The 26959-nt window shown below is 45.1% G+C and overlaps 1 protein-coding gene across 1 annotated transcript in view; it reads right to left on the bottom strand.

Moving 5' to 3' along the window:
• RUFY1 (RUN and FYVE domain containing 1) overlaps positions 1-26959 on the bottom strand; it is a 62296-nt gene that overhangs the window by 34142 nt on the left and 1195 nt on the right. Inside the window, exons 2-7 of the mRNA XM_084885222.1 lie at positions 16566-16739; positions 14780-14897; positions 12770-12871; positions 11176-11299; positions 4260-4321; positions 699-764 (exon numbers count right to left, since the gene is read on the bottom strand). Coding sequence (XP_084741348.1) covers positions 699-764; positions 4260-4321; positions 11176-11299; positions 12770-12871; positions 14780-14897; positions 16566-16739 — 646 coding nt within the window. The remainder of the gene's footprint in view (positions 1-698; positions 765-4259; positions 4322-11175; positions 11300-12769; positions 12872-14779; positions 14898-16565; positions 16740-26959) is intronic.

The raw sequence follows: 26959 nt of genomic DNA, 5'->3' as shown, positions 1-26959 counted from the left end.
ACTTCCCTGGGTCGGTCCTGAGGGATGTGGCAGCGCCTTCGCCCGTCTCACCTGCTTCTGGGCGGAGCGCCCCCTGCGGCTCCGCAGTGTGACCGCGCACTCTCTGACTCTGACCCTGTGGCTCCGCAGTGTGACCGCGCACTCTCTGACTCTGACCCTGTGGCTCCGCAGTGTGACCGCGCACGCTCAGAGAACGGGAACCGCCTCCCGGCACTGGCCACAGGGAATCTGCATCCATAAATACCTCTAGCGACTGCTGTTTCGTGAGATACAGCAGCAGCGGCTTTCCAATAAAATGAAAATCACGATGACGATGCTGGCCACGGCTACTGAGAGCTCTCAGAGATCTAGCCCAGTGTTTTCCATCCTCCTTCTCCTGCCCCCAAACCTGGAGGGCTGTGCCGATTCCCAGCCAACAACGCTCCCCAAGGCAGTGGTTTTCAACTGAGTGGCTGAGGGGAGGGGCGCGGAGTCAAGGTTTTACTGATGGGCGCTCTCTAAATTGTGTAACTGCACAAAGCAAAGAACTGAAGAAGTCCCAAAGCTTTTTCTCCAGCCTGTACATGTGAGCAAGACACGATGACCTTCCTGCCCGGTTTGGAACGAAAGTCAGTTGGAAATACAAGGCAACTCAAAGTTCCACGAACAACGATCGGGTGCCGAGACTGCCTGCAGCCCGGGAAAAGGGGGAGCCTTACCTTAAGTGCCGGTTCAGTTCTTCCACATAATTTTTTTGGTCAAGGACATCAGTAATTCTTTCATGCCTTTTAAAAAAGCACAACAAGAAATTCTTTTTACTAAGGGTTGACACTGCGTAACTGTCCCTCAATCTTCGAATCAGCTGGTAGGAGTAACAATATTACCGGGAAACCAAGAGCTAGAGCTTAGCACTGTCTACATGGCCCTGAGTGAACAGAGAGGAGGCCGTGGGGGAGACACAGCGGGGCCTGAAGAGACGTGGAGACACGCCTGGCGAGCAGGCTCCTGCAGAGACACCCTCCACCCCTGCACCTGGCCGGGGATTTGGGAGGATGAAAGCCATGAGCATGCCGGGGGGGGGGGAGCACCAACAGCCACATGCAAATGGCTCCACATGGTGGGTGAAGACACCTTGCTAGACTGAAGGAAAGGAGGTTGGCTTAGAAAAGAAGACCACGTGACTCAAAACACAAAGCTGATGGGTCTGCATTAAATAAACAAAAAGACTTTGCCTGGCCAGCAGGGCTCAGTGGTTGAGCATCGACCTACGAACCAGGAGGTCACGGTTCGATTTCTGGTCAAGGGCAAGTGCGTGGGTTGTGGGCTCCATCCCCAGTGTGGGGCTTGCAGGAGGCAGCCAATCAATGATTCTCTCTCATCATTGCCGTTTCTATCTCTCTCCCTCTTCCCACCTCTCTGAAATCAATAAAAGCACATTTAAAAAAAGACGTTAATATTTTAAAGTTAGCCCCCACAATCCTTTACATTCACACGTTACCAGGAAACCTGCTCGCCAGGCGTGTCTCCACGTCTCTTCAGGCCCCGCTGTGTCTCCCCCACAGCCTCCTCTCTGTTCACTCAGGGCCATGTAGACAGTACTAAGCTCTAGCTCTTGGTTTCCTGGTAACAACGTATGTACATAAGTAGGATCATTCTACACAGGCTCGTTCCATGGGTACTGGATTTGTTTTCTAGTGCATTCACTTTCTTCCTTTTACCTGTTCTCTACTTTACACACTCTCCCAGGTAACCCTAACCCTGTTGAATATATACTATCCTATCTAACAAAGAGGAAGTATGCTAATTGACCCTCATACTGTCACAAAGATGGCAGCGCCCACAGCCAATCAGGAAGGAATGTGCTAATTGACTGTCCTGCCCTCAAAGATGGTGGCACCCACAGCCACAAGCCGGTGGTGCCCAGTCCCCTCAGCTCTGCTGGGGCGGCAGGTGCGGCCATTCCTCGTGCCTGCCTCCTGAGTCCCCCAGTCCCCTCTGCCCCCCAGCCACTCAGGGCCTGTCCGAGACACAGGCAAGCCTCAGATGGCGGCTGCCCAGCTGCCCCAGGCTCAGCTGACCAGGGCCGGCTGAGGCTTGTGCTGCCAGCAGTGGTAGCAGCAGAGATGTGATGGGATGTCGCCTTCCCGATTGCCAGGTCGCCACCCGCCCCCAAGGGTTCCCTGACTGTGAGAGGGGACAGGCTGGGCTGAGGGACCCCCGTCCTCCAGTGCATGAATTTTCATGCATGGGGCCTTCAGTGTGCATATAACCATCTATTGATCGTGTGTGTGTGTGTGTGTGTGTGTTTGTGTATCCACGCATGTGCATGTGTACTATGCAATTAAAATATAAAATATGGACTAGGGATTTTTTGGGTTTGTTTAAAAAATGATATACATATACTTCTCAATATCATACTTTTCTCACTTAATAATAACTTGTGGAAATCCCTCTAAGTCAACTATACTAGTAGCTCATTTTTTAGGTCTTCGTGGAATATTATTAATGTTCCATAATTCATTCAATTATTCCCTTACTGATGGACAATCTGTTTATTTCCATTTTTTAGAACATAAAGAATATATTTTAAGTTTAAAGTAGGTGAGTCCTTGTATTTAGGGTGCATTAAGTACTAATGGGGTTCCTCTGGTCCCTTCCTGGGTAAGGTGTGCTGCCAAGGTGCTGAGCCTAGGGGGAGGGAGGGGTCTTTGTTGGAAGGAAGAGTGAATGACAGGAAACAGACGCGCAGAGTAAAACAGTCAAATATGACCCAGGGTTTACAGTGGATCTCCCTTCGTCCTCTTCCCTCTGCAGCACGTGCCACTCCAGAAACAGTCCGTGGGTGCGTAGGTATAACATATATAAATAGTGCATTTTTTATTGTAAATAAATGGCAGCAGGTTTTACATGTTGTTTGTTTTCTTCTTTTTTAAAAAATATACCAGAGGCCCGGTGCACAAATTCGTGCACGGGTGGGATCCCTCGGCTTGGCGGTGAGCGGGAGATTGGCTGGCCAGGAAGAGGGACTGCAGTAGGTTGGCTGACTGCAGGTTGGCTATGGGAGTACATTGAGCATCTGCCCCCTGGTGGTCAGTGCATCACCACAGCAACCGGGTGACCATAATGGTCACTTACGCTTTTATAAATATATAGATATTTTTATTGATTTCAGAGAGTAAGGGAGAGGGAGATAGAAATGTCAATGATGAGAGAGAATTATTGATTGGCTGCCACCTGCATTGGGGTCAAAGAACAATTCCATGGGCAAAATCCATATATAATAGTACCATCCCATTTACATTCAAACACACTGCATAGCAAAATGCATGACCAATGGCCCTGGCCAGGTAGCTCAGTTGGTTAGAGTGATATCCCAATATGCCAAGGTTGCAGGTTCAAACCCTGATCAGAGCACATACAAAAATCAACCAATGATGCATACATAAATGGAACAAAAAATCCACACTTCTCTCTATCCCCCTTCCTCTCTCTGAAATCAATTAAAACAAAACAAAACAAAAGCACCAGCCAGTGTGGCTCAGTAGGCCTCATCCCTGCACTGAAAGGTTGCTGGTTCGAGTCCCAGTCAGGGCACATGCACAGGTTGCAGGCTCAATCCCTGGTAGGGAGTGTATAGGAGACAGCCAATTGATGTTTTACTTTCTCTCCCCCTCTCCCTTCCTCTCTCTCTAAAAGCCAATAAAAAAAGCTTTATAAAAGCAGCCCTGCTGGTTTTGCTCAGTGGATAGTGTCGGGTTCAGTCTTCGGGTTTGAATCCTGGTCAATGGCACATACCGTGGTTAAAGGTTCAATCACCGGCCCCAGTTGGGGCACAAGTGGGAGGCAACCAATCAATGTGTCTCTCTCACATCGATGTTTCTCTCTCTTCCCTTCTCCCCTCCCTCCACTCTCTCTAAAAATCAATGAAAAAAATATCCTCACTCCTGAGGATAAAAAGAAAAAAAAATCATGATGAACAATGACGTATCTGCGGGGCGTTAATAAAAGGCTTGAAAGGAGACACGAGCAGACTCCTCTGAGGGAGGAGCGGGAGTGGCAGTGGGAGGGAGACAAGGAACAGTATGAATGGAGAAATTTCACTTGTACTCTGCATTCTGTAGAGAACAATTCCTTAAACAATGGGAAAATTAATGTATCACCTCTGTAATTCAAAGCAGAGAAATAAAAACTAGAATTTCAAACAAGGCTAAAACAAATGTGGCATTCTTTGCTGGGATTTCACTAATAATGTGAACAGCAGCATGCAATCCAGTACTTACTCTTTGCCACCATCAAGATCCTGCATATCCTTAAGATAGAGGGAAAAGTCGATCACTCCAACCTGTTCAATGTAAAACGCACACGTTTAACCAAAAAATCACTTTCCACACAAGCCTTACAATCTTTAAAATTCCGGTATTTACATTCCCCGTCTCTTTCCTACAAATACTTAGGTTAAACAGCTCTATAAAATAGCAATCAATCAAACAAGTCAAGAAAAAATTACCCCACCACTCCCTTGTAGAAGAAAAACTTACTAAAAATCAAAATTTAAAGGAATATTTTAAAATGTTACCACTTAGTTAAGATTAGTTTTGTGTTATTTTATTTTTCTTAAAAGATATATTTTATTGATTTTTTACAGAGAGGAAGGGAGAGGGATAGAGAGCTAGAAACATAAATGAGAAAGAAACATCGACCAGCTGCCTCCTGCACACCCCCTACCGGAGAAGTGCCCGCAACCAAGGTACATGCCCTTGACCGGAATCAAACCTGGGACCCTTCAGTCCGCAGGCCAGTGCTCTACCACTGATCCAAACCGGTTTCGGCTAGTTTTGTATTATTTATTCAATAATCAAGTTGCTGACAAAAGATCAACCAAGTTCTTTGGGTGCCAAGTAATAAAAAAGGAGAGACCGTGGCTTTGGACGAAAACGGCGACCTTCGCTAAGACTCTGACCCCTGCTCTGGGACTGGGGGAATGGCCCATTGTACGCCAGGAAAATCCTCCGCTGCTGCGGGCACCGAGTGGGTGAAGGCCCCTCACACGTCTCAAGGTCAAGGGCTTCGTCCAGAAATAAAGCACCTGAGAGAGAGGGAGTGAGGGCCCTAGTCTGCCATCATCCACTGCAGTGTAAGTGAAGCTAATCCTTTTTAAAAATATATATATATATATTTTATTGACTTTTTACAGTGAGGAAGAGAGAGAGGGATAGAGAGTTAGAAACATTGATGAGAGAGAAACATCAGTCAGCTGCCTCCTGCACACCCCCCAATGGGGATGTGCCTGCAACCAAGGTACATGCCCTTGACCGGAATCGAACCCGGGACCCTCAGTCCGCAGTCCGATGCTCTATACACTGAGCCAAACCGGTTTCAGCAAAGCTATTCCTATTTGAAATATAAGAATATTGTGTCCACTGATAAATGTTTAAAATCATTTTACAGCCATATCACAGAACCCTCGGGAGCATACCAAAGAATGCAGCAGATGGAAATGCAGTTACACAAAGGAAGTTCCAGGATAAAATTTTAAGTCAAAGAATAACAAGCACAACATTAAATTCCTTATCACAATTCCACTTGTGTTAAAGCCAAAGCTATGCAGGATGGTTTCTGTAACATCTCTGCAGCACCTCCACTAATCCATGCTCCTGCCCCTTGATCCTGGCGGCCTTCGTGCCGGTCTTGATGAGGGCTCTGGCTGAAAACAGCAGAAACATGCTCTGGCCAGGTGGCTCAGTTGGTTAGAGCCACCTGTATACCAAAATGTGGCAGGTTTGATTCCCGGTCAGGACACATACCCAGATTGCAGGTTCGATCCCTGGTCAGGGCATGCACACAAGGCAGAAGAGTGATGTTTCTCTCTCTCTTTCCCTTCTTCTCTAAGAATCAATAAAAAACGTGGATTAAAACAAATTCTGTGTTGTAGCAAGCAGCAGAAACGATGGCTATGACTCTACAGCAGGCTAACGAGGCAATACCAGCTTCTGCCTAGCCCTTCCTCTCGGGGCACAGACCTTTGAATCCTCGGCTGCCATGAAAGAAGTCTGGCCGAGCTGAAGCCATCATGCTGGACCCCGAGTGGGAAGACCACCAGGGGACTGAGAGGTCAAGAAGCACCTGCTGCTCCAGGCCAGTTCATGGAGCCCCTCGGCCTCTCCCAGCCTGCGTGCTGCCTGCGGCACCAAACAACTGCGCTCATAGGAGGAAGGGCCTCGCTGAGCCCAAACCCCCAATTGTGAGATCAGTGAGTGTTACTGTTCATGTGCCTGATGACTTGTTACACAGAAAGAGAAAAACCATAAAACATTGAATTTGAACCAAAACCTATCCTATATAATCCTATATAATAAAGAGGTAATACGCAAATTGACCTTCACTCCAACACACAGGATGGCCGTTCCCTTGTGGTCAAAGATGGCTGTCCCCATGTGGACACAAGATGGACACCACAAGATGGCCGGCAGGGGTGGGCATTTGTGGGTGATCAGGCCTTCAGAGGAGGGCAGTTGGGGGTGATCAGGCTGGCAGGGGAGGGAAGTTAGGGGTGACTGGGCCAGCAGGGGAGGGCAGTTAGGGGTGACCAGGCCGGTAGGGGAGGGCAGTTAAGGGCAATTGTGTTGGTAGCAGAGCAGTTAGGCGTCAGTCAGGCTAGCAGGGGAGTAGTTAGGGGGTGATCAGGCTAGCTGGCAGAAGCGGTTAGGGGCAATCAGGCAGGCAGGCAGGCAAGCAGTTGGGAGCCAGCAGTCCTGGATTGTGAGAGGGATGTCTGACTGCCCATTTAGGCCCTATCTCACCAGGCCTAAATGGGTAGTCAGACATCCCTTGAGAAGTCTGAGATTGGAAAGGGTACAGGCTTGGCTGAGTGAAAAGGGCAGTTTGAATTTCACTTTTCGTGCTTTTTTTTTTTTTAATATACTTTATTGATTTTTACAGAGAGGAAGAGAGAGGGATAGAGAATTAGAAACATCGATGAGAGAGAATCATCCATCAGCTGCCTCTTGCACACCCCCTGCTGGGAATGTGCCCGCAACCAAGGTACATGTGTCCGCAACCAAGGTATATGTCCTTGACCAGAATCGAACCCGGGACCTTTCAGTCTGCAGGCCGACGCTCTATCCACTGAGCCAAATCAGTTTTGGCTTTTCGTGCTTTTGTATTAATAAATGTTTTTTTTCAAGAAGCATGTACTATTGAAATAATAAAAAAAAAAACACACACACACACAATGGAAAAATATAAATTCAAATGAAAAAACCAACATAAAGAATGAGAAAGAATATCCAAAGTAGAAATGAATGGACAAGTAAATAAAACCTTCCTCCCAAAGCAGAATTAATACAAACAACAGCTGCTTCTTCGAGTTCAACAAAGAAGACTAACCTCTACAAAGTATGATCAGTATTCAGCAAGTGCATATTACATGTGAGAAAGGTGAGATGTTAGGATGTTGTAGGAGAATATGCTCATATGATAATTGATCTGAATGAAACAAATGACTTATGGAAAAATTTAAATGACTAAAAACATAGTCCTAAGTCATAAGAAACCAATACACTACAAGGTCATGAAAAAACTTAATGTGATAAAAGAACTAGGACCAACAAAGGTATTAGAAGTGGTCCTACCAGCAAGCCTTCAAAGAAAAATAACCCTGCTCTGATGAACTGCTGCAGAAAACAGGAAAAAGGATACTGTCCAGCGTATTTTATGAGGTTAACACAATCCTTACACTTTATGGTGACAGATGAGAGGCACTGCGTTAAAGAACAGAACAGGGGCTCAAACACATCTATTATTAAATACAATTCCCAATCTTTATTTTGGAATTTGACAAAATGATGTTCAAGTTGAGCTGGCAGAATGGACAGCCTGAACTATATTGAAAAAAGTGTAACAAAGTGGGCAAGAGGTGAACTACCAGAGTAGAAAACAAACCATGTGGGCCCTGGCTGGTGTGCTAAATGGTTAGAACATTGGCCTGTGCACTGGAGGGTTGTGGGTTCAATTCCCAGTCAAAGGCATGAACCTTGGATACGGGTTCGCTCTCTGCCCCAGATTGGGGCAGGATGCAACTGGTCAATGTATCTCCCTCACATTGATATTTCTCTCTCTCCCCTCCTCCATCCCTTCCTTCTACTCTCTGAAAAGGAAAAATATCCTCAGGTGAGGATTAAAATAAAAAAACACACCAAAAAACCAAAAATAAAACCAAAAGCAAAACATCACCACATATGGCTCTAGAAATTAAAAGCCTGTGCTCCTGGCGTAGGGATAAAGAGATCCAGAGACTAAACAGAGAGTCCAAAAATAAACTCCAGTGTATTTCAGATATTTCACACATGATAAAGATGGGATTTTTTTTTCTTCAGGATACAGAGTTTATTCAAAATCCAGTACACACTGGCCAAACTGCCTTCAACAACATCAATAGAAAGCCTGGGGAAAAGGCAAAGTTGTTATAAAATCACTTTATTTAAAAAATATATATTTTTTTATTGATATTTTACAGAGAGGAAGGGAGAGGGTAGAGAGCTACCATGTTTCCCCGAAAATAAGACATCCTCCGAAAATAAGAACTACTTACAGGTTTCCTTCTGAGTGAAATATAAGGCATCCCCCCAAAATAAGGCCCCCCCCAAGGCTAAACATGAGAGATTTGTTCCACTGATTCTGAAAGAAATGGAGTCACAAGAAATTTACCAGGAAATTCAGGAATTGGATTGTTATGATGATGTTCCAGAAGATGATTAAATGATTGTCATTGAATAAATGAGTAAATTCTTGATACTGTAAGATTCACAGTTTGTCTGGTTTGTGTTGACAACTACCGTATTACCGTACTGTATACAGGTAATAAATTTCCTTTATTTTCATTTAACAATAAATGTGTACTGTATTCTTCTTCATGGAAAAATAAGACATCGCCTGAAAATAAGACCTAGCACATCTTTGAGAGCAAAAATTAATATAAGACGCTGTCTTATTTTCGGGGAAACAGGGTAGAAACATTGATGAGAGAGAAACATCAATCAGCTGCCTCCTGCACACCCCCACTGGGGATGTGCCCGCAACCAAGGCACATGCCCCTGACCGGAATTGAATCCAGGACCCTTGAGTCCACAGGCTGATACTCTATCCACGGAGCCAAACCGGTTTCGGCATAAATTCACTTTAATTCAGTTCTTTCTGTAGACAGAGACTGGGAAGGCACGTGGGCATTCTTTAATTATTGTCAGCTGAACCCAAGGCACAGGCAAGCCACGCCCTGGGAACACGCTTTGCCTTCATTTCTCAATCCCCAGCCGCCTCTCTCCATGCTGGACTCGGAAAAGGATATAAAGGATATAAATAATGGACAAGAGTACAAAGAAGTATGAGGTTGTTCATAATATTGTTAAACAATGGAAACAAGTTAATAAGCATTGGTTAAATAAATATGGTACAGTCATAAAATGGAATACTATGCAGCCACTTAAAATGGCTTACATCTTAGTGACACTGGGGCTATGTGGGATATGTTCCTTAAAAAAATTACTTACTGTGCTTTAAATAACCATATATATTTTTTTAGATAAATAACCGTATTTTGATTAAAAAAAACAAAAAAACAAAACAACTCCGAGATCAACCAAAGGACTTGTGTGCATACATATGGGCCTAGCCAGTGGCCATGGACAACAGGGGGGTGGGGGCATATGTAGGGAGGGGTTTGGGATGGGAATGGGGGGATGAGGACAATTATGTGAGACCATAATCAATAAAACAAACAAACAAACAAACAAAAAACTTCAAACGTCTCTCTCTAAAACCACACACAAACATACGTACAAAGATCCTAATAGGAGGGCTGTAACACCTACTAAAAAGTGACACTGAATTAGTTATCTGTTTGTAATGGGATTATGTGTGATATTTAGTTTCTTTTCAAAAATACACCTCTGTATTTATTTCTACATTTTTGTTAATCCTCACACCAGGGTATTTTTCCATTAATTTTTAGAGAGAGTGGAAGGGACGGGGAGAGACAGAGAGAGAGAAACACTGATGTCAGAGATACACGCTGATAGGCTGTCTCCTGTACCCACCCTGACCACGGCCAGGATCTTCACTGAAATCAAACCCTGGACCCCTCAGTCTGTGGGCCAATGCTCTATCCACTGAGCCAAACCAGCCAGGGCAAAAACATACCTCTGTATTTAAAAAAATTTGTTCAATACACAAAAACAACAAAACTATTGGAGGGGGAAAAAGCTGGCCTGGGTGCAGAGGGATTAGGGAAGCTTTAGAGCACATGTGTCAAACACAAGGCCCACGGGCCAAATCCAGCCCGCCAGGCCTTGCAATGTGGCCCGCACCGCGCTGTCATCACTGCACTCTGCTGTCAATTTATGACATTGTCAGTTTATGACTGTTCAGTAAACCATTCGGCCCGCGATTTAGGCTGGATTTTAGATTTTGGCCCCTTCTCTGATTGAGTTCGACACCCCTACTTTAGAGTCTTCAGGTCTAAACATGTGGTGGGCAGAGGCCCTTCTTGCCCTGAAGAGGGGTCAAGGGAGGGATGGGTCAGGGTGTCTGTCCCGCTCAGGCACCAGGAGTTTACGCCTCAACCCTGGTCACCTGCTCCCATCCTAAGCGGGTTGTCCCACCTCTCTGCTCCTTACTCAATACTTTCATTTGTGCCCCATTTTATTAACCTGACTTCCAAACCTCTCCTGACTCTCTCTCCCCACTTCTCATCCAACCTTCTGGACTTACAGGCTTATCAGCTCAATGTTTTACTGTGTCTGTTCTTGGCCACTTTTAACTCACAGCATGGATGAGAGATTGACTGTTCTCAAGCCCTGACCTGACCATTTCACTGCCTAAAGACCTCCCAGAGCTTCTCAAAGCTCAGGGCCATGTTAAAGCTTCGGCCTGACTCGGGCCCAGCATCTGGACCCGCCTCACCTTCGCCTCCCGTGGTGCCTCTGACTCCAGCCGTGGAGCTCTTCCTGCCCACAAGCACGCGTGCTTTCTGTGAGCCCCTGCCAGCTCTCCTCACCCTTCCCCCTGCTTCCCTGTTTCCCCAGCTCAGCCTTCGGTCAGACGCCCGCTGTGCCTGCCTGAGGTTCAGCACCGTCTGCAGATCCTACATAAAATCCCTGGCCTAGGGAAGTTATTCCATCAGGATCCAAATCCCCGCTTTACCTGAGAATCCAAGTCTTCTCCTTTTAAGCAGAGATTGGCATCGAGAACATTGAGTCCCACCAGCAGACCGACGAGCACCATCCCCTCTTCCTCCATCATTAATGCCTCTGGCTCATAAAACTCACTGCAAGAGATTGGTGGCCAGGGGAGCCATTCAGGAATGTCCTCACCACCCCTTCTCCCCACCCCAACCTGCCTTCCCAAGGCTCAGCTCATGGCCTGACTGCCAGCAGCGCCCTGTGCGAACTTCCTTCCCTTTCACCTCCCTCTCTCGCTGCAAGTTGCCGTTTCCCCTCCTCCTGCCTCTGGTCTGCGGTGAACTCTGCCATCTGGGCCCTGGACCCAGCCCTTCTCCTCTCCTCCTGGCTCCTACATTCCTGACCATCTGCCCCTCCTGTCCCTACAGCCCCTCCTTCCATATCGCTGGGACACTCCCTCAGCCAGGAATGAAGCCCTCCCTCTTCCACAGGCCCCCGGGGCAGCCCCGGCTGCTCGCCTTCCTGACAGCGGCCACCGCGGCTGTTTGTAGTGGGATGTCAGCCCGTCACTGCCTGCATCCGGTCACCACTAATCTGCTAATTTACCATTACATTGTGTGTGTGTGTGTGTGTGTGTGTGTGTGAACTTACTATCTTAAGAATCGATTTTTTAGACAAAATCTGTAACTCAAAGTTACTCAGTGCAACTGTGCTCAGAGTACAAAGGACATGACATACTTGAAATCCGTATTTATCATGTAAAGAATATTCAATAATAAACCATGACTTGAAAACAAAGAAAAATTTGTAGTAGGCCATACTATAAAATTTATTTTTATCTCAATTAGATAAGAGAATTAACTCTAGAGAGATTTTTCCCTTATGAATTCTCATATTTTAGAGAAAATTCCTTTCATAATGATTATTTTTGCTTATAGTTATAAATAACAAATGTAAAACAGTTAGCCCTACTTGGTTTGGCTCAGGGGACAGAGCAGACTGACGGGTCTCAGGTTTGATTCCAGTCAAGGGCACATAGCTGGGCTGCGGACTCAATCCCCAGGAGGGAGTGAACAGAAGGCAGCCAATCAATGATTTTCTCTCATCACTGATGTTTCTAGTTCTCTCTTCCTCTCCCTTCCTCTCTGAAATCATTAAAAATATATAAAAAATATATATGAACTAGTCAAATATCAGAGATAGCCTGTCAGTCTTTACTGATGCTAAGAGATAAAATTTTATAAATTGTATATGGAATCCTAAAATCGGTAAGATATTAAAAAAAAGGCATTTAGTCCTAAAATAATTTTTCCCTGTCATTATCCAATCTAATAAATACAATTTTGCTGAAATTTAATGGAGTATACTGTCAACTACCTAACCTTAGGTATTTCTGAAAAATTATCTTTAAAATGACTTTTATAAAATGAAAAGTAATATAAATCTTCAGCCATTCATATCAACTTTGAGATACCCATGCTCAAAAAAATGAATAGAACTTTTAAAACTAAGCCAGAGAATATTTATGACTAATAATAATTTGAATAAAAGCTCTATACATTATAAACTCTTATTTTAATTCAAAGCAAGACAAGCAAAGATAGGTGATGAATTACCTTAAGAGATGTTTATTGTCTATCAGCACTTTCAGATAATCTGCCAGTTTCTTTTGCATGAGTGCAAGATAAAGCCAAGCTCTGCCTCTTCCCACAGCTGTCCTAGAATTCAAACAGAGAAACAAACTGTTATGGCATAACGAGAGGCCTGGTGCACGAAATTCATGCACTTGGGAGGGAACGGGACCCTCAGAGCAGGCTGTGCCCTCTTACAGCCCAGGGGCCCTCAGGGGATGTCCAACTGATGGCGTAGGCCCACTCCCCGCAATGCCATGGAGGCAGGAGAGACTTCCACCACCACTGCTGCACTTGTCAGCCGTGAGCCCAGCTTCGGAGCGGTGCTCCCCCTGACAGAACGCACTGACCACCAGGGGGCAGCTCCTGCATTGAGTATCTGCCCCCTGGTGGTCAGTGTGCATCATAGCAACCAGTCATTCGCCATTCAGTCATTTGCATACAATCCTTTTATTATATAGGACTAGAGGTCCGGTACACAAAATTCATGCAGGGGGTGGGGAGGGGAGGTTGTTCCTCAGCCCAGCCTGCACCTCTCCAATCTGGGACCCATCGAGGGATGTCCGACTGCCAGTTTAGGCCCAGTTCAGCTAGGGGTCACCTAGGCTAGGTTAGCGCTTGCCAAGGTTAGGCATAGGGACCCCTAGGCTAGGCTGGTTGTCACAAACCAGCTAGGGTGAGGCAGCCGATTGATGATTCTCTCTCATCATTGATGTTTCTCTCTCTCTCTCTCTCTCTCTCTCTCTCTCTCTCTCTCTCTCTCTCTCCCTCTCCTTCTCCCTTCCTCTCTGAAATCAATAAAAATATACTTTAAAAAATAATTGTGGAAGAAAACGTATGAAATAAAATTTATCTTTTTAAGTGGATTGGTTGGTAATGTTAAGTGCATTCACAATGTTGTGCAACCAATCTCAAAGGTGCAAACTTCAAAAGGCCTGTTTTAAACCTTAGAAAACAAACAACAAAAGCCTCCCTACTATAGACCTCACACTGCTTAAGGAAAACAAGATTCTTTTCGAGCAGAGTAAGTGCATTGTGACACTCGGGAGTACAGAGGCACCGCTGTCATCAGTGTCTGCACGCAAGCGCACTCTTAGGCCACAGCCTGGCTGTGCACCCAGTGGCCTCAGGGCTCATCTAACTTCATCAATACGAAACCCCACATCACCCCCCAAAAATAAATGAGGAGGGGAAAAAAGAACCAGAGAAAAGGGAAGAAAACAATATAGGGACAAAGGCATTAATGTTGGGATATGGTGGGAAATGGACACTAACACAGGCTGCTCAGTGGGGTGTAAACTGTCACAACTCTTCCAGCAGCAGGTGGGTGATGGCTGGTTATCCAAATCCTACATCTAGGAATATAGCCTCAGGAAGTGACCAGCATGTACAAGGGATGCTTGGGAGGGTCACCACTGCACTATTTGGAGGATGAGCAGTGGAAGACAGCTATGAAGCCCAAAGAGGCGTTAAATATGAGCTAGATAACATACAGCTATGCCCATTTCAAAAGTGATGTGGATGAGCATCTGATATGGAAAGAGGTCTAAAATCTAATATGAAATGGGGGGAAAAGCCTACAGAACAGAATGTACAGTTTGACTTAAATTTTTCTTACTTTTTTTTTTTTTAATATATTTTATTGATTTTTTTACAGAGAGAAAGGGAGAGAGTTTTTTTTTTTTTTTTTTTTTTAATTGATTTCAGGGAGAGGAAGGAAGAGGGAGAGAGAGAGAAACATCAATAATGAATGAGAATCATCGATTGGCTGCCTCCTGTATGCCCCGCCACCGGACATCGAGCCTGCAATCAGGGTGTGTGCCCTGATTGGAAATCCAACCATGAGCTCTTGGTTTATGGGTTGACATTCAACCATTGAGCCATACCAGCCAGACACTGTCCCTGAATGTGGCTCATGCACTTTGTTTTAAATTAGAAATGTTTTATCAGCAAGGAATTCTAAATATCAAGACCGTGTGATGACTTCTTACTCACTTTAATTCTGGGAGATTTCTGACACTAGTGGCTATATCTGATGCTTCTGGACAAAGTTTCTCCACCATCTCCAAAGGACCAAAGAAAGATTTATTTTGGCCAATAAAACTCTTCTTAACTAAAAGGGAAAACAAAAGTGTTAGTCATAAGAATAGGTGTAAAATGTCTTCAGGGGGTCCATGGTCTCTCTTCCAAAAGCCAAATAAATACTTCAGATGTAATCCTTCTGCTTTAATGCTTCAGATTTAGTCTTGGGACTGGGAGAGCTACTGTAAGTAACAAATGAGCTCTCCCCTCTTCTGGAAACAGGGATTCTCTGATGCACCTACTGTGCTCTTTCTCCAGGTTGTTTACTGCCTAGGAGATAAAATATGATCCCTGTGAAATCCTCCCCTTTTTCCTTCCTACCTGATGCCAAAACCAACACTTCACTTCAAATGGCCATCACTACCATCCTCACCTGAACTGCTGCAACAACCTCCTCCTGAGTCTCCTGCTCCTAATACTGTCACCCTTCAATCCCAACTCCGCGCTGCTGGGGGTCTGTTATGAAAGGAAATCAGATCACGTTTCCCCTTGCTTAAAATCTTCCCAGTACTCTCAGAATAAAACCCAATTCTTCACCTGTAAAGTCCTACCTGTTCTAGCCCGTCCTACTTTCCTCTCAGCACCCTTCAGCTTCCTGATCTCTTCCTCAGGCCAAGGGTGGTCCCACTCAGGACCCTTAACCTGCTTTTTGTTCCTGCTTTTTGCTTCCCCCTGATCTTTTCATAACTGACTCCTCCCTCTCCCGTATGTCTCAGTTGACATTTCACCTCCCCAGAAAAACTGTCCCCTTTTGTCCCAGCTGAAAGGTTTTCTCTTTGATTCTCTATCATTTAACCCATTTTGCTTCCTTGAATTTGTAGCATTTTATAATTACGTTGGTTTGTTCCTGCATTTATCATCTACCTCCTGGTCTGGAACTGTGCTGTCCAAGGGTATCACTAGCCACATGTGCTACTGAACACTTGTTCAAATGCTAGTGCAATGAGACATGCTATAAATGTAAAACACAGCGGATCTTTAAGCCTTAGTATAAAAAAGAATGCAAAATATCTCATTAATAAGGTTTTTAAAGACTGATTATGTATCACAATATTTTGGATATGTTCAGTTCAATAAAATATACCATTAAAACTAATTTTAGTTGTTTTCTTTAATTTTTTAAAACTGTGTACTGGAACATTAAAAATTGGCCCCAGCTAGTTTGTCTCAGTGGATAGAGCATTGGCCTGCAGACTGAAGGGTCCCTGGTTTGATTCTAGTCAAAGGTACATGCAGGGTTTGCAGGCCTGATCCCCAGTGGGGGGCGAGCAGGAAGCAGCCAATTATTCTCATTATTGATGTGTCTGTCTCTCTCTCCTTCTCCCTTCCTCTCTGAAATAAAAATATTTTAAAATTTAATCTGGGGGAGATAAGAGATCAACCGAAGGACTTGTATACATGCATATAAGTACAACTAATGGACACAAAACTCTGGGGAGGGAGGGTATGTATGGGAGGAGGGGCAATATTAAAATATGTACACAGATAATAATTTAATAAAAAAAAATCAAAAAAAATATTTTAAAATTTAAAAAAATGTACATCTGGCTTGCATGACTATTTTATTGGACAGCATTGCTCAAGAATGTCCCATCTTGCAGGCAGGAGCTTGTGTTTGTACATTGCTGTGATCCTAGCACCAGAACAATGTTCTGCACTGATGGATACATGCTGTGAGCTCCTGGTGCCCCAGGCTCACCTTTCAGTCCATGCTTGAGGCAGTGCTCCATCACCACGAAAAACTGCTGCAAGGGGGCGTGGTCCGCATCCAGGCTGCGACCCAGGCTCAGAGCGGACTGGAGCAAGACCTTGATGCTGAGTTTCATCATGTGCATCAGGTTGGCGCGCTCCTCCATCATCTGGCACTTGGAAGCTGCGGGGCAGAAGCAGGGATAGTTTTGTCAGTGGACTGCGTGTGCTCCGGTGCGAGAAGGTTGGATACGGGACAATGGCAAGGCCAGCCAGGTGGAGGCAGGCGGTCAGTGCGGGGTGCAAATGTGCGGATACCGGGTCCGCAGTCACCTGACCCCAGGAGTCACAGCCGCACCGGACAGCCCGGCCCGGGGTCAGACAGCCGAGGAGCGGCAGGGGGTTTGAGCTTGGCCTCACCGCGCAGCGTCCCATTTTCCGCCAGTGACAGCGCAAGCCGCAGGAAGCCCCGCCCAGGCTGGAGAACGTGCCCGCCCGCGGACGTGCCTATTGGACGAGCCCGAGGCCACGCCCACAGCCCCGGGGAGTCACATGGGGCATGAGTGCCCCCGGGCCGGAGCGGGTCGGAGCCGGCTCTCCGGTGAGAAGGTGCCACCGAGTCCCTTCCCGGAAGCACCGGCCGCTCGGTCTGGACTCACATTCAGACTGTCGCCCACCATCCACAACGAGCGGACAATTATGAGATTTGTAAACAAAACCATTAAAATAAACTCAGCTGTCTTTCCATTCAATGCCATTAGTTTCGTCGCTTTGTTTTGGGGTATAAAAACTGATCAATCAGTATTAGATATCCAGGACAGATGCGTGCCAACTGTCCCCTCAAACCCAGTAAACTTACCACAGAAACTTGGTAAAAATGTAGACCTTCAACTACTTATTTTTTAATTAACAATAATCGCGTGTCAGATAAATCTCATGGACTACACCGCCGCGGCGCAAAGCTAGACCTTCAACTTAAGTCCTGCCCCTGCGCCCGGCGTCCTCCTCCCTCTGCCAGCGGCTCCCATCCTGCACCTCCTGTACAGACCCTGGCCTCAGGTTTGCAGGTGGAAACGGGGCGGGACTTACCGTTTTTAGTTTGTAGTTGTCTGATTACTACTGAACTTAATTGTTAAATTCATAATCTCCGAATTGCTTAAGTCTTAACATGGATTGATCTGTATATTCCGGGTGTTGATCCTGTGCTTGCTTGTTTTTCTTTTATGAGCATTAATTAATATGGACAATTAAAAGGGCATATATATGTTAGCTAAATTGAAGTAATGAAGTTATGACTGAATTATATAATAAAGGCATTAACTAAGTAAATATTATTGATACTTGAGACAGCCTGGGTGGGACTAAATATTCTCCTCTCAGCAAAACCTAAGACTACTCTGGGGAGGGAGGGTATGTATGGGGGGGGCAATGGTATATGTACACAGATAATAATTTAATAAAAAAAATTAAAAAACAAAAAACAAACAAACAAACCTAAGACTAGCTCTGGGAAAGGAAACTCCGTCTGAACATTTCATCCTGGTTGTTGAAAGAGAAAAAAATAAAGCACTTGGGTTGGTGGTGGTTTAAATATTTAAAAATTTTTAGAGAATCTATGTATTATATTTCTACATTTGACAATTTTAATGAATTGGATACTGGGCAAAGGAAATAAAAATTATAAAGCCTCCCCGGCCAGCGTGGCTCAGTTGTTGAGCATCGACCTTTGAACCAGGAAGTCAGGGCACATGCCTGGGTTGTGGGCTCGATTCCTAGTAGGTGAAGTGTAGAAGGCAGTGGATCATTGATGTTTCTGTCTCTCCCTCTCCCTTCCTCTCTGAAATCAATAAAAAAAATTTAAAATTATAAAACCTTATCAAGAGGAGTCACTCTGAATAAACCAAATAACCACAGAAACAATTTGTAAAGATTTAACCTTACAGAAGACGGCCCGGTCTATAAACTAGTGGTCTTCCCATTGCAATACACATCCAGGAGGTCTTGCAGCGGGCAGCAGGCCCAGATGTTTTAAGGAACCCATGAACAGACCTTCTGTTTCACAGGCCCTTTCCTCCCATCCCACGGAAGAGTGCTGATTCACTCCCCACCCTCTGGGTGCACCGGCCTGGGTGCAGAAAGCCCCACGGTCCCACGCACCACACGGTGAGTCACCAACGTGAGGAGCTTTCAACCCCTCCCTGCTTTCCTGCACTTTCTTAAGAAACCTGTCTAGGGGGCGAGGGGAACACTTACAGTCCTCCGCTGGGTGTCCTGAATTTAGAAAATTACCCCCCCCCCAATTATATGTAATTATTTTCTGCTAGCCTCAATACTCTAGGATGTGCCATTAACTACATGGACATGTATCATAAATTAAATGAGGCAAACTGTAGCTCCAAGTTTTAGATGAAAATGGCTTTGAAGTACACATAAAATAAGTCTTTTGGTAAGAAAATATTGTTTCGGCCAAAACCGGTTTGGCTCAGTGGTCGAGCGTCGGTCTGCAGACTGAAAGGTGCCAGGTTCGATTCCGGTCAAGGGCATGTACCTTGGTTGCGGGCAGATCCCCGGTAGGGGGTGCGCAAGAGGCAACTGGTCGATGTTTCTCTTTCATTCTCATCGACGTTTCTAGCTCTCTATCTCTCTCCCTTCCTCTCTGTAAAAAAATCGATAAAATATATTAAAATATATATATATTGTTTCGGCAAAGGTGTAATGAAATAATATTTAGATGTCCCCAACCATTTGAGTGTTCTGGGTTAAACAAGATAACTAAGCACATAAAAGAATTACAAGCATAATCATCATTAGGTAAGTCTTGGTAAAGCCTTTGTTGGAAAACTTCCCAGAGGTTGAGATATTTAATTATTTTTAAATTTTGAGAGAATTCTATGTATTATATTTATACATTTGAAACTTTAATGAAATGGATAATAGGCAAAGGAAATAAAAATCATAAAACCTCTCTGCTTTATTGCACTTAGTTAAGGAAACCTGGTTTACCGGGTAGGGGGAACACTTGCAAGTTGTATCTGCTCTTGCAAGTCTGATGATTTTCATTTGCTTTGAAAAAAAAATTAGACAGTAGATCAATGTGATTTGGAGCATATAACTTAGAAGGAGTTCAAAGAACAACTGCTCTAACAAAACTATATTTCTTATTTATACGAATCACGTTTCTCAGGGATTATACCCATAAAAACAAAAAATCTGGAATAAAATTGATGCTGAGTCCTATCACATTTTATTAGTAAGCATAAATATTCATCTACAGATACATGCTAATGAAAAAATCAATACCATTTAGCACATCTTAACAGAGGCAATTGTGCATGCTCACCCGGTGTGGCTCAGTGGTTGAGCATTGACCTATGAACCAGGAGGTCATGGTTCAATTCCCAGTCAGGCACATGTTTACCGTAGGTTGTGGGCTCCATCCCCAGTAGGGGGCGTGCAGGAGGCAGCCAATCAATGATTCTCATCATTGATGTTTCTATCTCTCCCTTCCTCTCTGAAATCAATAAAAATATGTTTTTTTGTTTTTGTTTTTTTAAATATATATTTTATTGATTTTTTACAGAGAGGAAGAGAGAGGGATAGAGAGTTAGAAACATAAATGAGAAAGAGACATCGATCAGCCGCCTCCTGCACATCCCCTACTGAGGATGTGCCCGCAACCAAGGTACATGCCCTTGACCGGAATCGAACCCGGAACCTTTCAGTCCGCAGGCTGATGCTCTATCGACTAAGCCAAACCGGCTTTGGCAATATATATGTTTTTAAAAAGAGAGGCAATGCCATGAAAAACATATGTATGATTATTCATAAAATTATATTTAAATTTCTTGTATTGACTAATCATCACCAATACTTTTAATGGTACATTCCAGAAGAAAAAAATTTATACACTTAGAGCTTTAGTCACAAGAAAAGTTTATTTAATTTTTATTTACATATTTTTGGCTGAGATATATAATAGGATGACCAATAAAAAATTATAAAACATGGAAGTGGAATGGGAATTCAAGTTCAAGGGGTAAAAGACAGGAAAAATGTAAAATTTTTAAATATTAAAAAACATATTTTTAAGATGAATGCTAGTGCTTATCAAATCATTAAGGTATTTACATATCACTTGACACACTTAAAATGATATAATAGTTTTATTTCAAAGAGTCAACATTTATAAGGAGCTCGAAAATGTATTCTAGCCCTAACCAGTTTGGCTCAGTGGATAGAGTGTCAGCCTGCGGACTCAAGGATCCCGAGTTCGATTCCGATGAAGGGCATGTACCTTGGTTGTGGGCACATCTCCAGTGGGCGGTGTACAGAAGGCAGCTGATTGATGTTTCTCTCATCAATGTTTTTAACTTTCTATCCCTCTCCCTTCCTCTCTGTAAAAAATTCAATAAAATATATTAAAATAAAGAAAATGTATTATAAACTTTAAAATTATGATGAAGAATTTTATGTCACTTTTTAAAGTTGGAGTTTCTTGCCCTGACTGGGTAGCTCAGTTGATTACAGCATCATCCTGATACACCAAGGTTGCGGGTTCAATCCTGTGTCAGGGCATGTACAAGAAACAACCAATGAATAAGTAAGTGGAACAACAAATTGATGCCTCTCTCTCTCTCTAAAGTAATAAAAAAAAAAGTTGAAGTTTCTTTAGGGGGTCATGTGAGCAAAAAACGTGGAGACTCATGTGTAGGTGGTCAGAGCTGGGCGGCAGCGGGTCCCACACTGTGGCTGGGAACGGCAGGGCACTGCAGCCAACTCATCCACCCCTGGCTGGTGAGTCACCGATGCCCAACATGCTCGACTCAGAATTATGGAAAGGTGGAGCGGGAGGATCTTCAGCCTGGTATATCTCTCAATTTTACTAGGTTTGTGACCTTGGCCATGCTTTTCACATCTCTAAGCTTCCTTAATAATAACTCAACACATCACACAGAACGTCACAAAATTCTACACTTATGGGATTGCCAAATAAGGGGTCTGATCAGGGATCTCAACCTTGACCCTTTTAGAAGGGTGGGCCTGTGACCCAAACGAGCACAGCAGAGAGGGGCTGAGCTTCAAACCCTCTTGCTGGAGAAATGCTATCAGTAGATGTTTCAAAAACTGGGGTCCTGCATTTTATGTAAAACCTGCTAATTGCCAAAAAACAAACAAACAAACAAAAAACATTTAAAAAATGCTTTTATACCTTCAAGACAGAAACAAATACAAACCAGCAGCCACAAACAGCTCAGAGGGCTGCCAGGGTGTTGCAGCGTCTGGCAGAGAATTAGTGCTCAGGAGGGGGAGGGGCTGAACGGGTTTTTTTTGTTGGGCTCTGAATTTTATAGTGAACGGACTAGATCCTTACAGGTTTTAGTTGAGTAGCCCTTTGATTTCTTGAAGTATTTTCTCTTACAGTATGGTGTCATCTGACACTGACAAGGAAGAAACGGCTTTTACACTTTCCTAATTCACACCCACGTCAATGGCTAACGTAAGGAGGCCAGCAATGCGAAGGGGGAAAGTTATGCTTCCCTTTGGAAAAAGTTGCACCATAAAATAAAATTTGCCAGGGAAGAAAACAGAGAAAGGCGTACCTACCACCTACCCAACGGCAAATATATAATTTTAAAATCAAAGAGTGCCTTCTTCAGTGAGTACCCACGTGCAAGACACTGTGCCGGGCGCGCTAATTCTGTGAACGTGTGTGCTTTGTTATTCATCCTTTAGGAGGAGGATGAATAACAATGCAAGATGCGGAACCTTGTGTGTATGCCCTGTGGGGCGTGTGTGAGAATCGTGTGTGGAGATGAAGGGACGTGCCACAGGCAGTTTCTGGGATGGAGGACTTCCTCTACACGGGTTTTCTTTTGTATGTTTGTTGTTGCTTTACCATGCACATTTGTTATCTTAAGAAAAAACAATCCCCCCAAAACAAGACAACAATGCGAATGCCCTGGGAGCATTGTGGCGCCTGTGCTACCAGGCCTGACACAGGACAGTGCTGTAAGAGATATTCAGAGCGTTCCACAGCATTCCACCCCATTTACCTCTATTACAAAAATAATTCATCTGGCAAGAGTGCTGCTCACATTGGATCTCTGCTCGTCACCACTTCCTCTGAGAAAGCTGTCCTCATGCTGTGGGCGCAGATCGGTGGGAAAGAGGAATGAGATGGATTGGGGGGAAGCGGGGAGGAATGGTGCTGACTTCTCTGAACCTGACTTTGAGGCCTCTGCTGAGTGTGATGCCCAGGGTCCATGGGTCCACTTCCTTTCCCTACCCCCATTCCTGTCCTACTGAGAGCTTCAAATCCAGGTCACCTCGGAGGCTAGCTACACACTCCTTCCAGTTCCTCCCCACATTCCGGTCCTTGGTAACCCATGCTCACAATTTTACCAGATCTGAGTGGCAGTTATTTACATAATATTTTCTATAAATTGTCTAATTAAAAAGTCCATAAGTATATGTTATGGCAATCTATATAACACACACACACACACACACACACACACACACACACACACACACACACGGCAAATATGCTGCCGAAACCGGTTTGGCTCAGTGGATAGAGCACATCCCCAGTTGGGGGTGTGCAGGAGGCAGCTAATCAATGTTTCTAGCTCTCTATCCCTCTCCCTTCCTCTCTGTAAAAAAATCAATAGAATATTTAAAAAAAAAAAAAAAAAAAAAAAAAAAAAGGGCCAAGGCAAATATGCTAAGTGTCTGACTGTCCGACCGGTTGCTATGACGTGCACTGACCACCGGGGTTGGGGGGGGGAGCAGACACTCCATGCAGGAGCTGCTGAGCTGCAGTGACTTGGCAGCAGCAGTTCTTGGGTGATGCACCCCGAAACCAGAGAGGAGAGAGCCCGATTCCTCACGTGACCACATGATTCCACCTTTGGCCGTGGGTTATATTGTTGCTGTGGCTCTGCCAGCCCGAATCCGGTTTACTGCACACTTGCGTTTGTGTTCCACACCTCTCACACTCCAGGACCCCTCAGGGGATGTCAGAGAGCTTGTTTCAGCTCAATCCCCGCAGGCCAGCCCCAGGGAACCCCCTGCCAGAGGCACCCCGCTCACTTTCAAGCCACGGTGTCACCCCGGTGCGGCAGGCAGGCAGGAACAGCAGGAGGTTGGCTCCAGGGCGTGTCTGGCCCATCTCGCCCAATCCCACCCTGCCAGCCACCTTCTAACCAATTTCCTTTCAATGTGCACAAATCCGTGCACCGAGTCACTAGTCTATAAATATAAATATTATATAAATAAAAGGCTAATATGCTAAGTGTCCGATCTGTCCCTATGACATGCACTGATCACCAGGGGGCAAATGCTCAACACAGAAGCTGCCATGACATGCACTGGCCAGCACCATGGACCCAGCGCCAACAAACCAACACTTGGCTTCCCCCAAGTGGGACACAGGCCCCGCCACTACCCCGGGGTGACACCCCCCCAAAATCGCAGCCAACACTGCCAAGACCCCGTGGCCCCACCCGGAAATGGTGACTATGGGCGCCGGGTGATGATGTCACACAGCAACGCCTGGCTTCCTCTCCCTAGTGACTAGCCTCCTTGGAGTTTCTTCAGCTCAGAACACGACTTGCTTTATAGCAGGTGCAAACATTTCACACTTTAACCAAATGTCTGTGAAGCATTTTCCCATGCTTCATCTCATTTGATCCTCACAGAGTCCTGGAGTAGGTAGATAAAAGACTTGGTGGAATCCTATTTTCTTTTCATTACTTGGAAAACAGAGGTTTATAAAGCTTAGAAACTTGACCCGGCTATAAAGAAGTAAGAAATGGTGGACCTTGAAAATGACTTCAGGTTTTCTCACTGCACAGAATATATTGATAGTCAAACACTGCTGCTATTGTCCTAACCGGGTGGCTCAGTGGATAGAGCATCGGCCTGGGGACTGAGGGATCCTGGGTTCGATTTCGGTCAGGGGCATGTGCCTTGGTTGTGGTCAATGTCCCTGGTGGGAGATGTGCAGGAGGCAGCTGATCAATGTTTTTAACTCTCTATCCCTCTCCCTTCCTCTCTGTAAAAAATCAATAAAATATATTTAAAAAACAAAACACTGCTGCTATTAAATATTTTACCTTTTGTTCTCCTTGAGTGATCTACAGTAATAATCTGCTTTGTGCTGATATTTACTACTGCGTTGCTAACAATTACCTGAAAAAGAGGTTAGGCTGGATAAAGTTTAGCTAAGTCAGAAAGCAAGTTTAGCCGAAACCAGTTTGGCTCAATGGATAGAGTGTCGGCTTGGGGACTGAAGGGTCCCGGGTTCGATTCCAGTCAAGGGAACCAACGTATCTTGGTTGCGGGCATATCCCCAGTAGGGAGTGTGCAATAGGCAGCTGATTGATGACTTTCTCTCATCGATGTTTCTAACTCTGTATCTCTCTCCCTTCCTCTCTGTACAAAAACAATAAAATGTATTAAAAAAAAAAAAAAAAGAAGCAAGTTTATTCTTATATCTTTAAAAGGCTAAGTTGACGCATGCATGCATGATACATACAAAGTTCTCGCTGGCGCCAATCCCACGTGTGTTTCGATCTGTCATTGTTGGTTGTGAATTTGGTTGACACTTCTATTATAAAGAAAGGGTAAAGAGCAATATTAAAATATTTCTTCTAATTAATTTCCTTTCAATGTGCACAAATTCATGCACTGGGCCACTAGTCATACTAATAAAGAAGGGTGATATGCTAATTAGACCGGATAGACTGGTCATCTTCCAGACGCCTTCTGGACAAAGCTGGGATGGCTGCCAAGGCCGAGGGCATATGGCTGCAATGGCCGGCAGTGGCAGCAGCAGAGGGATGATTGGGGCGGTGCCTTCCCCTGATAGGCCAGGTTGCCTTTCACAGAGGGAGGCCAGACTGTGGCTTAGGCCCGCTCCCCAGGCCTAAGCTGTCAGTAGGACACCCCCTGAGGGCTCCCCGACTGTGAGAGGGGCCAGGCCGGGCTGATGAATAAGCTCCTCCACCTCTGTACATGAATTTCCGTGCACCAGGCCTCTAGTTTACTTATAAAATTAGAGGCCTCGAGGCACTGAGGCATTCTTACTGAGAGCATGGTCTCGAGAGGCAGATGTCTTGGTTCCAGTACTGCCTCTGCCATGTCGACGTAACCAAGTCAAGTTACTTCTCTAATTCAGTTTCTCTCTTTATAAAACAGGAAACAGTGGTACTATTACCTGGGGCTGGCTACCGGGCAGAGACGAGGACGTCAGTCTCCCCTTCGTAGGGTCGAAGGCATCACAGCTTGTCTGGTTGGGGTGGTGTGAGGCCCCTGCCCAGTTGCCTGCTGTGTGCTGTGGTGCTGCCAGCCTGACTGCCCTGCCCTGAGACTCAGAGGTGTGACCTCCACCCCCCACCCGGGCCAGCAGTGGTCACGGAGTAGCGTCAGGGAGGGGTAGAGACAAGCCTCAGGGCAGTCCTTACTGGCCCGGGGTGGAGGGCGGGGGGTGGAGAGTCTGTCCCAAGGAGGCCGTGGAAGGGGGAACCACACATGCGCCCAGCTCCAGGCCCCGCTTCCCCACATGCTCCTTTGTCCCACGGGACTTCACTTACAAAACACAAATTCAGAGATATAATTCCTGAGGCTGTCAAGCATGGGGTACAGCTCAGAGCCAGTCCTGGGTGGCCACACTAACCACCGCCTGCATCGGCTGTACACCATGCTATCAGGTAGTATTGTGAAGATACAATGAATTAATGCACGTAGAGTTGAGATAAAATCTGCCCTTAGGAAGCACAATGTAAGTGTTGGCTATTATTCATCTACCATAAATGGAAAACAAGTATTTTTTAAATACAGTCTGGGGCAAAAGTAGGTTTACAGTTGTGAGTACACAAGCGTTTATTCTTCTATTATTGTTTATTAATCGTTGTATTATTTTCCGTATGAACAACTGTAAACCTACTTCCCCCCAACCTTGTATGCATTTGTGTGCTAGGCCCTGATGAATTTATTCGCTTACTACATGCCATGAACCATCTGAGAGGCGCCAGAAGACCCCAGCCCTCGCTCTCAGGACTGCCAGTGCGTGGGGTAGACACACACCAGGGGCTGGACAAAGTTGGCAGGCTTGTGGGAACCAGAAATCTGGGTTGAACAGCCTTTCTCATGACCTTCTATAACTATTTTCGTTGTCAGAATCTCAAGTCCAATTTTAATTTATTTTTTTCTATGTATTTTATTGATTTTTTTTAGAGAGAGGGATAGTTAGAAACATCGATGAGAGAGAATCGATCAGCTGCCTCCTGCACACCCCCCACTGGGGATGTGCCCACAACCATGCCCTTGACCGGAATGAACCTGGGACCCGAGTCTGCAGGCCGACGCTCTATCCACTGAGCCAAACTGGTTAGGGCTCAA

The sequence above is a fragment of the Pipistrellus hanaki genome (assembly GCF_964339955.1).
Source record: "Pipistrellus hanaki genome assembly, chromosome: 5".
Lineage (NCBI taxonomy): Eukaryota > Metazoa > Chordata > Mammalia > Chiroptera > Vespertilionidae > Pipistrellus > Pipistrellus hanaki.
Note: the sequence above shows the minus strand (reverse complement) of the source record. Positions and strands in the feature narration are given on the sequence as shown.